Source organism: Paralichthys olivaceus, chromosome 7, assembly GCF_024713975.1.
Source record: "Paralichthys olivaceus isolate ysfri-2021 chromosome 7, ASM2471397v2, whole genome shotgun sequence".
Classification (NCBI taxonomy): Eukaryota; Metazoa; Chordata; class Actinopteri; order Pleuronectiformes; family Paralichthyidae; genus Paralichthys; species Paralichthys olivaceus.
In genome coordinates, this window is record NC_091099.1 from 1620848 (window position 1) to 1636837 (window position 15990).

The 15990-nt window shown below is 43.2% G+C and overlaps 1 protein-coding gene across 9 annotated transcripts in view; it reads right to left on the bottom strand.

Moving 5' to 3' along the window:
* Nucleotides 1–9201: 9201 nt before the first annotated feature.
* ndrg4 (NDRG family member 4) overlaps nt 9202–15990 on the bottom strand; it is a 28363-nt gene continuing 21574 nt past the window's right edge. For 7 of the 9 annotated variants that reach the window (XM_069527996.1, XM_069527999.1, XM_069528002.1 and 4 more), the window contains 12 exons: nt 15856–15918; nt 15573–15633; nt 15359–15445; nt 15220–15276; nt 14962–15065; nt 14761–14817; nt 14367–14418; nt 13204–13251; nt 12200–12235; nt 12014–12065; nt 11127–11165; nt 9202–10085 (listed from right to left, as the gene is read on the bottom strand). In XM_069527996.1, the coding sequence (XP_069384097.1) occupies nt 9931–10085; nt 11127–11165; nt 12014–12065; nt 12200–12235; nt 13204–13251; nt 14367–14418; nt 14761–14817; nt 14962–15065; nt 15220–15276; nt 15359–15445; nt 15573–15633; nt 15856–15918 (811 nt within the window). In that variant the 3' untranslated portion in view covers nt 9202–9930. The remainder of the gene's footprint in view (nt 10086–11126; nt 11166–12013; nt 12066–12199; nt 12236–13203; nt 13252–14366; nt 14419–14760; nt 14818–14961; nt 15066–15219; nt 15277–15358; nt 15446–15572; nt 15634–15855; nt 15919–15990) is intronic. The other 2 variants (XM_069527997.1, XM_069528004.1) reach the window with 1 other exon arrangement.

Genomic DNA, 15990 nt, shown 5'->3' on the forward strand with positions numbered 1-15990 from the left:
GAGCTGCCTCCTCCCTCCCTCCCTCCCTCCCTCTTCCTCTGCAGCACTCCTCCCTGCACCCCACCCACCCAACCCCCACCACACGCACAATGGTTCAGTCCACCTCTGTGCTGCCGGACGAGCAGGAACCTGCCATTTGGTGGACGGGGGGTCTGGGGTGGGGGTGGAGAGGGGATTGGAAGAGGCATATGGGGGCGGCTGGTGGGCTGAGGGGGGTGGATGGAGGGAGACAGGGCGGGATGGAGAGAGGGAGGGAGGGATGAGGGAGGGATGAGGGTGTAGCGAGCGACAGATGCGTTGACTTAGTGTGAGAGTGGAGACGGTTGATGAGAGACTTTCACTACGCTGATGGAAACAGATGCTGAATAAATGTACAGCTCAGCGTCTTTCTGTCTTTGTTAAAAATAAATAAATAAATAAATAAAGTTCTAGAGTGAATAACAATACTTTTCCTACGGATCTTATTCATTTCACCCACAGAGCTCAGCAGTGAGGGAACCTCATTGATTTTCTGAAAAGAGAATTTGATTCTCGGCCGTAATATTTTAAGAATCCGAGGTAGAATCATCAGAAACTACCTCCTCCATGTAGTAATCCACAAGTTCATATATTTACATGTGTTTTCATGAAGGGAGAAATACTACACTACCCACAATCCTCAGGTGTACATCTCTGATGGGTGGAGCTCGCTGTGACCATGGAAATGTTCAGCACAACTGTAAAAAAACATGTCGACTCAGATCTGATTATTCTGCAATCAACATTATTTCTATTTGTTTTTAAAGAAATCATTCACAATGGTTTATGGGAAACGTGGTTCCTTCACGCTCGCAGTAATTATCTCCAGTCTTGTTTTCCATTTTCCAAAATGCTGGAGCATTAAAGTTTAAAGGGTTATGACGAGGTTTTATGTTTCTGGGTAGAATTAGGTTAGGGGTGGGGGTGTGGGGTGAGGGTGGGGGGTGAGGGGGATTAGGCATTCAGCTGTAATGCGTAAGGGGCTGGAGAAGAGACGAGGATGGGTCCCCATGATTATAGTATAACAAGTATGTACTGCAGAGCATATGGAGCCTCCATCATGTGCTCATTAGTTTGTTCAGGCTGGAAGGGAAGCAGCTCAATCCACACACACACACACACACACACACACACACACACACACACACACACACACACACACAGATGTTATCTGGTGTTGACTTTGTCTTCTGGCAAAAAGAGGAAAGTGAAGAAATAATAATCCTGTTAATGAACAGTTTGTTTGTGCAGATTTATCAAAGTTATGTGTCACGTGACTGGAAACTCACCGAACGTTATTCTGCTGTAATTATCGGATAATTTACCGAATGGCTGCTTTAATTACAACGATGTCATTTTAATCCTCATTGTAATTAGCGTTAATAATTATGAATGCAGCTCATGTTAAATAACTAAAGCAGTAAAGTAACAGGCTTTTATTATGTGGTGAGTGTTGTATATTGTCAAACATGGGGTTTTCATCCTGTATCATTTATTGCTGAGTCACAAATACTTTATAAAAGTAATATAGTAATAAACAGAGCTGCTGTTTCTGTCTCAAACTATTTGACGTTTCCCTCCGTCATCAAATCGCTGGTGAAAATACAACGAACCATCACACGTGTCTGAAATGTTAAGTTTTCCTCTCCGGCCTGCGATGAAACAACCGACACCTACATCATCTCCACCCTCTGACGTGAGACGCCTGGACAAAGAGAAGCGCTCCCATCAGAGACGTCTGTGGGACGTGGGTGTTCAATAATTCAGTTTCAACTGTGAAGCATGTTATAAAAATTGAAATGGTCTCTTGATAGAGCGGCTCCTTCGCCCCTGCTCTGTAGAAAGAGACGAATCACCGTCTCTTGTGCTGCAGATACAAGACGATGACGATCACTGGACGGTAACAGGGTCGAGACGCCGCTGACGGACGGCGTCACTTTGTGATATTTGTTACTCTCAGTACAGAGCGAAGGAAAACTGCTCCATCTAATTCCATGTTTCCATCATCAACATGGGCTCTGGGATGACTTGGTCCACATTTGGTCACAGAGCTCCCCCCTCGGGTATACGCACATGGTCTGGACCAGCTGGCCTTAATCCCCTCCACTGCCATCAGAGTGACTGGTGGGTGGGTTTGGTTTGATCCGCTGTCGGTAATATACGGCAAAAGATGTCCACAAACAAATAAACACACACGCACACACACGTAGCAGAGGATGAGGGACGTCCTTAATCCCAGTAGAGCATAAAGCTGATGGCAGAAGATTACACTGGACCCATCATGTCCGCCAGTCGAGCAGGAAGTCAGCTTGAGAAGCAGGAAACCGGTGTCACGACGAGTCGATGCAACAGATCTCAGGCCAGCGAAGACGCTGGCATGTTAGGGTTTCGATTTAAATCTCTGATTTCTGAACTGAACACAGAGCAAATGATGAGATTTCATTCAGAGTCGACACAATGGATGGAAAACACGTGGAGATCCTGTCAATCTGCTCAATCGCAGTGTTTGAACTTGAACGAATGATTTTGTGACGTGACCCGAGAAACTGAAGACTGGGGGACGGAGGCCGGGGTCGTCCGAGCAACAGCGTCAGAAGGTTGGGGTGAAGGGCGAAGGTGCAGCTTCGTCCCTGTTTCATGTAAACCGACAATAAGAGGTCAACATTAAACTCAAACAGATTCATATGAACCTTCTCTTCTCTCATTACCACAGAAATCTCGACCTCATCTTTCTTGCACCTCGGGTCACTGCCGCCCTACGAGCAAGTTCCTCATCTCACCAACATCGTCCCTCGTGAAAAATCTCTGAGCTGAACCCAAAACATTTCAGCCGGTGCAGAGAACATCACCCAAAACTCTGCATTTAAACTCTGTCACCCCAAAAGAGCTGAAGCCGAAGGAGAAAAGAGTTTTAACAAGACTTCGGATGGATGATTCTGCAAATTAGATCCTGAAGGATGAGGTTTCAGAGACGGATCTGCTTTGTTTGGTACCACACAGCAAATTAAATTGGTTTAGTTTGGCTCGGGCTGCCAAAAATATGGTGCTGCTCATTCTGCGGCCGGAGCAAACTGCAGTAAATCCTCATTAATGAAAAGGAGTCGGACATTAAATCAGGACTGTGATTCAGCTTCTCCACATCTCATTTAGAAACGTGGGTGTTCAGACAGCTCTCAGCGGTGATTCGTCAAATTCTGAACGTTCCCTCTCAGACTTCTTTCTCTGTTTGCTCCTCGTTATTTAAATAGTTGTCGAAGCGAATTCGTTTTTTATGGTAAATAACAAAAGTAACAGTTGATTTCTAAAAAGCCCATCAAACAAAAGTATTTCATGTTTTAAGTGTTTGTCTTGTGTTGGTAGATAGTATTAGATAGTATTGTGTTTGTAGATAGTATTAGATAGTACACCACACTTCAAACATACGGTACATGACACACACCACCTCAAACAAACATGACACACACCACCTCAAACATACATGACACACACCACACCTCAATCATACATGACACACACCACACCTCAATCATACATGACACACACCACACCTCAATCATACATGACACACACATGCAGTTAAGTTGCAGACAGCCTGAAACAGCTAATACCCCCAGTCCCTCTTTTTTTCTCCTGCCATCATCACTTTACTTCCTCTCCTCCTCCTTCTCCTCCCTCCATCCTCTCTCTCCCTTTTCAATTACACTCCCTGCCTGGTTTTCTTCCCTGCATTATAAATCAGGTCAACCCGAATAGCACTCTCCCACTCTGCAGTACGTCTGGGCCTGTGACACAGTGGGAAACAGAAATACTCTGGATCCATTGTAGAAATGGGTTTGAAGCAGATAATCTATGACGGTTCAGAGGCTGGTTTCACTTCAGGCAGGAGACTGTGTCCAGAATAATAATTAAAACACAGTTTCCGCATCGACAGAAGAAGAAGAAGCTAAAAGCTAACGACTGATCCAAATGTGAAATTAAAAAACATGACACGTCCAGGGGGATGAATATTAAAGACATTAGATAGAAAATATAGACAACATGACAGTTGGGAAATATCTGGATGGCCCCCTGGTGGCTGGTTGCAGTACAGGTCATAAACCCCACCTCCTCCATGTTAGCAGACGGTCACTGCACGTCCCCCTCCACTAACCTCCACTGGACTATTTGACTCTAAATGATCCTAATCTACTTAAAGGTCCAGTGTGTAAGATTCAGGTGAAACGATCTATTGGCATAAATCTAATGTAGAATAATCCTCAAGATGTTTTCACGAGTTCGTTTCATCTAAATTATATGAATTGTAGTTTTCTTTACCCCAGAAAAGACCCTTTATATTCAAATACTTTATATTCAAATACTGTATATTAACATGGAGGGGACCCTCTCCAGGAGGCCGCCATGTTTTTTACATTAGTCCAGACTGGACAAACTAAAACCTTTTGAGTTTTTATGACGACTGAAGCTGCCACAGGTTGTTTTTCATGTTCTGAAGGAGAGGGGGAGGGGAGGGGTGTTCAGCTGCAACATGACACTTCACCACTAGATGTCACTAAGTTCTACACACTGCACCTTTAAGACTTGAAACTAGAGATCGAGACATAAAGAGTTTATGTCGCCCTCTGCTGGTCATGGAGAGAATACAGGTTTCAGGTACTTGAGCATTGCGGAGTTTATGTCCATTTTTATAAACAGTACATGGTTATGATTGACAGCTGAGACTGATTGACAGCAGACATCAAGATGGCGGCGTCTGCATCCAAAGTGTTTTGGCTTCATCTTTGTTCAGCAGGAGACATTCGAGATGTGTCGTCCATCTTTACAGTCATTACTGTTAACTAAGATTATTGTCTAAATCCAGGAATATCCAGAATCTGATAAAAAAACTTTACTTTAAAACATTAAACGTCACAAATGTTCAGTGATCTCTGGCTGAAACCTGATTGGGTAAGAGGATGGTGAGTGGCAGCTGTCAGTCATCATCTGTCGCTTCACTGAACCAGACACATTAACTCACAACCAGAGAACTGAACCTCACGCCTGCAGCTTGATGCTCCTCCATCATTCATCATCACACTGGACTACATCCTGTTTTTATTATCATCACATGTCTGAGCTTTAATTACTGCTGCACGAACAAATGAGGAAACGATAGAGGAGGTAAAGATGGAGGGTTTGTTACTCACCTTATCTCCTTTTGGAAATGAGGGAGGAGGCGGGGATTTCCCTTTGCTCTCTCTCTCTCTCTCTCTCTCTCTCTCTCTCTCTCTCTCTCTCTATGGATGTTGGAGATCCCAGAGCATCAACGCAGAGAGAGAGAGAGGGAGGGAGAGGGAGAGGTTAGGTTTCTTGATGCAGTCTAGACAAGGTCTGAATACTTATCAGCTCTGTGTGTGAGCAGTATCACAATAAGAAGTGCACACACACACACACACACACACACACACATACACACACACACACTGAGTACACTCTTGTGTATTTTATATGAACACACCGTCTGTTATGATATAATTTTCTCTTCAGTTCGTGTAAAAGAATAAAAATACCACAGAGCCTCGGCTCCAGCAGAAGTTCAGCGTAACTCACAAAAACATTTTATATTATTTCCAAACTTCATCACGTTTCACCTGCTACAGCAGTATTTTATAATTTAACTTTAAATTATATATATGTGGAAATCATCTGGCTTTAAGGCAACAATATATATATATATATATAAATAACTTTACCTTAAGGCAGCAGCCTGATAAAAAAAGAAATGATGGTTCAGTGTTTCCTCCTTCAGTCCATGAACATTTGTTCTATGTAACTTTGGTGAGTGGGTTCGATCTCCTGTGAGAAGAACTGACTGAGAGTCCGTTTTTTAATCTTGCACGATTCAAAAGTAAAATAGTCCGAATATAAAAACCTACCACAGTTCCGACAGTGTCATCTTGAAACCTGGAAAAGTTTAACAAAAATAAAAAGGGTCCTGGGTTAAAGTCAGAATGATGAATTCTATTCCACCACATTTACAGTCTGAGTCATTAAAGGTCAACAGACGCTGTCAGTTTATCCCACAAAGAGAAACACTGACCTCTGCTGGTGTGACTGCAGCCCTGAACTCTCCTCTGATCCAGAAAATCTAAATGAAAACAGTTCGTGTGAGAGAAAATACTACATTTCTATTGTATTAATACAGAAACAGCCATTATTATAAACACTTTAATATCACACCTGTTATTTTAATGTCTCGACACGTCTGTTAAACTTTGTTTCCTGTGTTTCTCTTCTTCTGTTTCTGTCTTGTTTTTGGTCTGAGTGGATTTAACCAAGTTTTAAATGTCTTGAAGATTATCACTGTCATTACTAAACCTGCCTGAGCAGCAAAGTAACCCGTTAGTTACAGAAATGACTGTTAGCTGAATTTAGGGCGCTCTCTGAAATGAGAGATTTTGGAAGAAGTCCCTCAAAGAAAAGCACAAATGATTTTGTTTACATATAAAACATACTGTGCATTTAAAATTGTTGGATTGAAATGATGTAGAACTTGCTAGTGTTCAGATATTTGTTTGGTTTTTCTTTCTGACACAGGAACATTGAATATTTACTCTAATGGACAAAACTGAAAATATGTAAAACACGTCTGGAAACACGATCCTGTAACAAAAGAATAAAAAAGACCAAACAAAGCGATTCTCAAATTCTGACACCAAGTCTTTATTTTTTACTTGCTACTCGATCAGTACATAGACAGAGACAGTTTACCTTGTATATGTATTAATATATATTTAAACTTAACGGTACTTAATGACAACAACGCAGCGCTTCCCCTCTCGATAGAAACAAGCCCACAGGGAAGAACCCCCCCCCCCCCCCACAATATGAAACAATCCAGACGAGAAACAGAAACAGAACTTATTGCTCTATACAAATCATCATAATGTTAGCGAGAAGAAAAGTAGCGGTACACATGAACAAACATCATTATATCAAGATGAGGTTACACTTCTAGTTCTGACTAGAAAAAAGAGGAAACTCCGAGGGAGGAAGAACAGAATCGATGTCGATCTTCACGATACAGAAGCGTTAAAAGTTAAAGCGTCCGGCTCAGGTGACCCGCTCTCTAAATAAAAAGTATCTACAAGTGCAAGGAGGACCGAGGTCGATACAAACTGATCCAGAAACAGCTTACGGGCGGCGTGGGCTTTCAAAGGAAACGGCTTACGGGACGTCACTACGTGGAGACGTTTAGGAGGAGCAGGGTTTTTTAATGTGCAGGGTTAAAGGTCAAAGATGTGGGGCCGCAAACCATAGTGAGGGCGGAGTTGACGATACCGTACAGCACTTCATCGAGGGGACGGAGTACATTCAGGAGCCCCCCCCCCACCCCACCCCCCCCACCCCCCAGGCAGATGTTGATGGTAGAAAATATCTGAAATATTATCGTGTACAAACTGTGCTACATGCAAACTTCAGTGTTGGTGAAATGAGGAATGACTGTTTTTAATCAGACCAGTATCCTCCCATCATCTTCATCATCTTCATCATCACCATCTTCATCATCTTCATTTCACGTTTTTTTAGTTTCAGGCTTCAACAACAACAACAACAAAAAAAAATTCTCCAGCTTTGACAAGATCACATTCTTTCTCTTTGACATTCATTCGTTCTCTGTTTTCCAGAATCTCTCTCCCTCTCTCTCTCTCTCTGTGTTGTGGGAACAAACTCTCCTCTTCATCCCTGGCGCCCCCTGGTGCACAGAAACAGCACAAACACCAGCGCTACTTTAGAAAGTGACTTCAGCTGATAGCCCTTTATGGTGGCGGCCGGGCTCGCCTGTGAGGGCCGGGGCACCTTGAGAGTTTTTTTTTTTTGGCAGTTGGGAAAGGGGAGGGGTCGTCGGCTGGGGGTTGCCCTACATTCCGAGCTTGGAGCCCAAATGGCTCCAAAAAAGCCCCGCCCCTTACAGGACGCCTCAGGCAAGCGCGCACCTCAGCGATTGGAAGCTACGCCCCTTCTGACAGGGGACCAAAGGGTGTTTTTGTAAAAGTGGAAACAGTTGAAGGGGATTATGGGACATGAACACGCACATTACCAGGGGGACGCCAACTCTGAACGCCACCGACGAGGCGGTCCAGTGTTCGAACAGACAACACGGTACAGCTTCACTAAAACTGAGCCTACATACAGGTACTGCACTGTCCAGACTATGGCTACTCAGCACATCGAACAACACGCTACACACATAGCAACTCCTACTGGTGATTATATCTTGTTGATGCATGTGTTGGAAGTTTCGTCTTTGGCTGAGTTCCCTCTCAGAGTCCAGACGTGTGGACGGACGCTGTGAGGGAAGGCCGTTCAGAACGAAGAGAGGGGTTTGTCAGGTCAGCTCCTGGTTCTGCCTCGGTCCCACCCTGGTCCGGTTTGGTTCGGGTCAGAGCGTGATTGTCGCGTTAGAGACCACAAACAGCCGACTACGGCCAGAACCACGTTCACGCACCAGAGTCAGGCTGCGTTCGCACAGACACGACAAAAGAACGACGCACAGGTTGAATCTCACGGTGTAACACAGAGTGTGAACGCAGCCTGGCAGACTGAGGATGGTGGTTTGATTATTAACATGGTGCTGATGGAAAATTCTGCTCTATAGCTGCTACTACTCAGATACTACAATGCCCCATGATGTCACACTCACATGCATATATACATGTCCATTAATATTTATTCTAGCCTATTCTCGTGTCGTGGATTTTCTAAGAAATGATGACACACATCTTAAAGCTGCACTCAGCAACACGACACCGATGCGGCTCCAGGATTAAAGTTTGGTCCTGTGTGGTTTAACGTCATGTTCTAATTAGTGTGAATCAGTTTATCTTCTATGTGATGGTCCCACTTTGTAATTTAATCTCACACAGATACTTAATATTCCTCTCTGAGGCGTAAATCTATTCCTAACTTCACATGCCACATTATTAATAATAATTTCATTTGATTTGTTAATCAGTTAAACACCATGCACCATATTGATATTTCCACAGAAACTGATTTTAGGTTAGTGATTAAAGTTCAATTCTACCTGTGTGTTGTTATGAATCTGTTAATAAATCAAAGTTCATTAGTCACGTTAGTTACTTCATATTTAAAATTCACTGGAATGGATGCAGCTGTTCACAGATACCACGCTTTATATTCCACAATAGTTTGATATGAACTCTCACCAAGTGCAGCTCTAAGTCTGTGTGAAAAGCTATTCAGGCTAACGAATCTCCTCTAAGCGCTACAGGTCTGGACTACGATAGGCTGTGCTCTGCTGTCCGTCAAACTCTGGACACACCCCTTGTGATGGAGAGAAATAAACAACACAGAGAGAGAAACTCACACATCTGTACAACAACTACAACAACAACAACAACAAAACTTATTTTGCTCGCAACTCTTTCTTTGTCAGCCCCTAAAAATGAATTCCTCCTCCTCCACCTCGTGCACGTACTCGTACTTATACTCGTACTTATACTCGTACTCGTACTCGTACCACGTTATGACCAGCGGCTCTTCCACACACGTTGCTGTGTGGACTGTTGACAGGCAGGTCCTTCGCTTTTTTCCGGGGTTGGGGGGGGAAGGAAAGAGGGGTGGGAGGTTAGAAAGGACGCAGGCAAAGAATGAGGAGACAATTAGCAAACACAAGAATGAAACCAGTCGCCTAAACGGGGGTGAAGTGGATATTCATAAGGTGTGGGGGGGTTTTAGTAGTAATACATATGATATTTTACAGTGGGGGGGGAAGAAGATGGCCGACAGAGAGAGCTGTCTTCACCTCCTTTCTGTCTCCTTCACTTTTTTTAAAACACCTCCCACCGTCACCCTCTGTCTCTCTCCATCCCTCTAGCCCCTCCCTCCCTCCCTCCCTCCTTCTATGGCTCTTCAGCAGGACACCTCCATGGTGTGGGTGACTGTGCCGACCCCCTCGGTGCTGTCGGAGTGGGTGCAGGCCCGAGAGCGGGACCCGTCCATGGAGCCGGCGCTGGTCAGGGAGGCCGTCCTGGAGCGAGCCAGGCGGGTCATGCTGGCGGAGGGCACTGGGGTTGGGGGGGGGGAAACATGGGGAATGGAGGGAACAGAGAACAAAGAAGAGTTCAGCATCACATCTTGTAAAAAAAGAAAAGAGAAGTGAGATCAGTTGATGTCGGGGGGGATATGGGGGAGTTCATGCTAATGTCAAGAAGTAAAGAATATCTGGTTCTGCTGGTGAGACGCTGCCTCGCTCAGCTCGTCTGGTTCAACACAGTGTCAGCGACATGCTGGAGAAATTCAGGCCTCAGTTAGTTGTGTAGCAAACTCCTCAATATAATATTATTGTTATTGAATCGTATTAAATTACACATTAATATTAGTCAAGTCATGAAAGGCATTATGGGTGAAGGGGCCTTGAGTTATTTCACAGTTTAGAATAAACTCTGAAGCTCGATTATCCAAACTGTTAAGATTATATCTTTAAAAAAAAAAGTATAATTTATTAAATTCATCCAGTAGAAATGTACCAACATTATATGTTAAATATAACTGGACCACATTTTAATGATAAATTTAACATAAGTGACGTAGCTGCATCTAAGAGTTTATCTAGTTAACGTAGCTTGATTTACTGTTTGGCCACATGGGGGCAGCACCGCGAACCTACCAGAATTTAGTCCAATTTCCTCTCAGTTAGCAACAAGCTAGTTGTGTTCAAACAATTTGAATAAGTTTACATTTTCTTAAAGGAACTACATTTAGAGTTCTTTCTTCTAAAGCGTCAACAACTGTTCATTTTCATACGTCAATCATTTTAAAGTCTGAAGGCTCCGAGCTAGCTGAAGGCCATGCAAAGAGCAGTACTGGAGATGTGATGGTAAAGGAACGGGGGGGGAGGGGGAGTAAAAACTGTTTATTTTTCCATTAGAGGAAAAATTGTTTTTGATAAAACAAAGATGGGCAAAAGTAAAGATTCCATAACAGCCCCAATAAAAGTGTATTAATAGCAACAAAACAAAAAAAAAATCAACATAAATTTCAAGATGCCAGTATCATCGAACAGGGCAGCAATAAGAGGTCAGAGGTGAAGGGGGAGGAGGAAGTACCTGGCCCTCCACTCAACCTCCGATCCTTCACATAAGCAACTGAGAGAACAGGGCAAGGGAGACAGAGCAAGATTAACACAACTCATATCCCATCACACAGAACAACTGCAGCTTCCACTGGAACAGATTTTTATACGGAATTCATTTAAGATCATCGACGCACAAACATACAAGCACAGACTCGTTTCCACCACAGAAACTAGGAACCTCTGCAGGAACTGTGTTCATATACACAAAGGTCGCAAAATGAAGCAAAATCTTTTTACCCCCTTAAAAATCTGAGGACGTCAGATTAGTCGATAACTCAAGTTCTCGTTGTGGCTCAGCTGCTGAATCTCTGCATTTCAGATGTTTTGAATAATCTCATCTATTTCCCATGAACAGCACGATCGAAGTCTCCTCACTATTGTGGATGTGGCGCTACATTTATAAATAGATTTTCCCTTTAATTCTCTAAACTGTGCCGTGTTTATCCGACTGAATCTTCTAAATAAAAATAATAGTCGAAACATCCATAAAGTTTTTACCATCGTCTGCAGAATTGAGTATAAAATCACTGAATATCACTTTCTCGTAGTGTGCACACAATTCTCAGTAGGCATTGTTGTTCTATAGTGTTCTGCACTACCGCCCCCTGGTGGAAGTGAGTGAAACAGCACGTAGCCATACGTCAGTGGTCAAACTGTCTCCTCACCCCTGGTTTTTAGATCGTGTTGGAAATGCAGGCGAACCACAGTCTGCAGGGACATTTTAAAAGTTCCAGCTACTTCTGGTGGAAACCTGACGTAAAACTCTCTCTCTCTCTCTCTCTCTCTCTCTCGCTCTCTCTCTCTCTCTCTCTCTCGCTCTCTCTCTCTCTCTCTCTCAGACAGTTTGTAGATACTCACTGTAGCCCATTCCCTGCAGGAAATACTTGAAGGCTTCAGTCAGTTTTCCAGGCTGGAAAACAACAAGTCACAGTTTTTATTTCACTGATTTTAGAGCTCGGATGATGCATTCACGGTCTGCCTGGATTGTTGGTTTGAATTGATTCTACGACAGCCTGTTGATGATGCCGTTTGTTGCTGTTTTACCTGAGTGAGCTGGGGGAGTCCTCCAGAATCAGCCATCTGCCACGACAGGAGAGAACAACCGTCAACAGTTACTGAAGAATTTACACCCTTTCTTTGTTGACCTCTGTTTTACTGGAAACACTTCTGAAATTGTTCTAACAAACAGAACTCGCTCATTTAAATGATATTTTACAAGTCGGCTGTAAAATAATGATAATTGAAGTAAACAATCCATACTATGACTATTATTGATTATGATTATAATTTATTGATTATGTGTTTTATGAGTTTTATTGTTTGTGAATAACTTGAGTCAAACTATTTGCTTTAGTAGATAAACTGTGTTTTATTGTTCTTCTCCATTTGAATTGAGGCTTTTTACTTTCAACTACCTACTCGTGGAGCCTCAGCGTTGCCATAGAGACGAAATCCTCTACCAAGGCCACATTTTATTAAAAGTGCACTTGAAATAATTTTGCGTGCACACGAGAGACCATTTGTTTCCGTGTTGTGATAAATATGAGATTGGATCGATTGGATCTTGTGCCCACACGTCAATCAACTAATTAGTTTATTGATTTATTATGCAAAGACAAATTATCATCTTGTTTACGGGCTAATTTTCAAAACCCATCCTTAAAAGTGAAACAAATTCCGTCTCTTCAGTTAATTAAATTGTGCCTTTTGTGCAAAGTTGCAATTCAGGGTGTTTAACAGCCCAGATAAAATAGAACAATAGAATAAAATGCAATAATATAGTAAAATAATGAGTAATGAAATAAATAATAATTAGGCAGATTGGAAACTGTTTAAATTGCCTGATGTAATAAATTGATAGATCCTTTTTGTCTGTGGTTAATCACTTTCTGGTGATTTAGATTTAAGAAGACAAAAAATGTAAATGTTCCTTTATGAGTCAAGAGACGTCTCATACTTCTGAAGCTTTAAATAAATGACTTTGTGTTTTTCATGTGATTCTGTGTGAACGTGCAGCAGCTGCAGGTGAAACCAGGACCAACCGTTACCTTCAGGAAGGTGGTGTTGGTCGGATCCAGTTTGGAGTTGCACTCGACCTTGTAAAAAAAGAACAGAACTAAATCAGCGAAACATAAACTAATATAGTGACAAGAAACCTGATGAAGTGTTGAAGTTAGAGATCATCAGGACGAAGAGGAGCTGAGGACGTTATTGTTTGATTATATTAGTGTGTGTGTGTGTGTGTGTGTGTGCGTGACCCAGATACTGCAGTGAGCTGCAGAGATGAGTCACTGCTGCAGCCAAAGAGCACAGACACACACACAGACACACACACACACACACACACACACACACACACACACACACACACACACACACACACACACACACTTTGTTTTTCTGCTGTATTCACATGCAAACATAAATAGAGCAAATGCATGTTTCTGTGTTTTCTTTCAAATATTCTCATAACGACGGGATGCAGATGCAGATGCAGATGCAGATGCAGATGCATTGTCGGATAATAATTGAAAATCTCCTGCATGCGGCACAGGATATGTAAACACAGTCTGTGTGTTCTGGTTTTAAATCTCTGAACGATGCCAGAAGACACGACACAGAGCAAACACAGCAGCCTCAGCCGCTCGTAGCAGCGGATATGAAATATTAACACGACCTCCATCTGTCACATCCAATAAAACAACCTCTGTCAGCGTCCGTCGCTTCCCATCTCTCCATCTCTCTCTCTTTCCGAGAGGTTTACAACAACACCTCTTCCTGCCCTCCCTCTGCACCCCCTTCCCATCCGTCCTGCGAACATGCAGAAGATTAACTGGTGCAGAAGCACAAATATCTGGACCACATTTCAAACTAACGCCGGAGACAGAACGTTCTGGCCTTTGGGGAACAGCAACACACACACAGATGGACACACACACACACACACACACACCCACACACACACAGATGGAGACCGAGCGGAAACAGACACACACACATTGTCTGTGACGGTGAACCAGGTCTCTGATGTTTCGGTCGTCACACCGAGCAGAGCGAGAGGACGAGTTCAGTGTTTGTCAGAGAGACGATCACCGCAAGGGAAGAGGGAGTGAATGAAAGGAGGAGGTAAAAGAGAAGGATCAGCAGGGGGCGCTGGTGAAACAGAGCTGCAGCCTGAGGAGATGGGGAGAAAAGGGGAAGAAGGACTCACCACTCCTTCCTCAGCAGGAGCGTTGTCTCCTACGACCAGCATCGTGGGACACCTGCAGGAGAACAGCAGCCGTGTTTGATATTTAAACCAGTGGATGGAGGATAATATCATTTATGAGTTTTAGGGCTGAAGAAAATTAGGATCTGCTCGTCACGATGTTGTGTTTTTATTATTATATTGCTTTTAACAAGGCATTTGGTTTTTAATGATTTATTTTACACATTGTCTTGAGGTAACTTGTTTTAATTCTTTTATAATTGCACTGCATGTATTTTCTGTTTCTATGTATTTGAAGTACTTTGTGGATGTGTTTTTTTGTAAAGTACTATAAAGAAGAAGTGTATTGTTATAGGTCAAGACAAACTTTGTGAGACTTGATTTCTCAGAGACTTACTTCAGGGTCTTGGCGTTGAGCACCGTCCCGCTGCGATTCATCTCCAGGTCCCTACGACTGAAGACAGACATCATGAATGACAAGATAAAGAGCGTGTGTGTGTGTGTGTGTGTGTGTGTGTGTGTGTGTGTGTGTGTGTGTGTGTGTGTGTGTGTGTGTGTGTGTGTGTGTGTGTGTGTGTGTGTGTGTGTGTATCTCCACCTGTTGTACATGTTCCAGAACAGCTGCAGGTTGAACAAGTTGACGGTGTTGTTGATCTGTTGTCGGTAGCTCTGCACCAGCTCTGTGTTGTTCATCAGCTCCTCCTGCACACACACACACACGCACACACACACACACACACACACACACACACAATATTGTTTTCTAAAGTCTGTTTTAACCTCAAAATGAAAAAAACTAAACTAAGGACTTAAAAAACGTCCGTTTTCCCATTTTATTTGAGGGCCGTGAACGTACCTGACTGAAGAGATGTGGCAGCACAACATCTGGCAGCGTGCTGGTCAGACCTGACAGCTGAGGAGCAACAACAGAGGAGATTATTATGGTGAGGAATCAAAAGGAGCCTCTGGATCGGTGAGCCGGTGAAGTCGAGCACCTTGGTGGCGGCCCAGTCAATCCATCCTTTGCCATTGGGGTCGATGTTGAGCAGAACCAAACCCTCCACCAGGTCGGGGAAGATCAGCTGAGAGCAGAGAACACTGATTCAAGAGGATCCTTCCATTCAGAATATATCACATCTAAATTATATTTCTTTCTTTTAGCACGAGGCTCATTTAGAAGATGTGCGGTTGAATCTGAATCCGACTCACAGCGAACTTGGCCAGAACGTAAGCTCCGGCTCCAACTCCGATCCCAACGATGCTCTTGAATCTAAAAAGATCAATGATCTGTTAGAGGCTGAATTTTAAAAGTGAGGGAAAGTTACTGAATCTGTCAATTCATGCTCGAATAAATGTTCATCTGCTTCTCAGACAAATCACATCCTGTTCGCAAGACACATAAATATATATATATATACAATTTATAACGACTTAACGATAAGTTGTGTAAAATAAAAAGAGAAAGTTGAATTTAAAAACAAAGAGCACGAACCCAAAGTGCTGCACCACAGTCGGCAACATCCCGGCCAACTGGTCCATGGTGGGATACTGGTACCTGCGGAGAGACGGAGGATTTAATGATCAGAAGAAGAAGAAGAAGAACAGCTTGGTGTCGTGTGACGTGAGG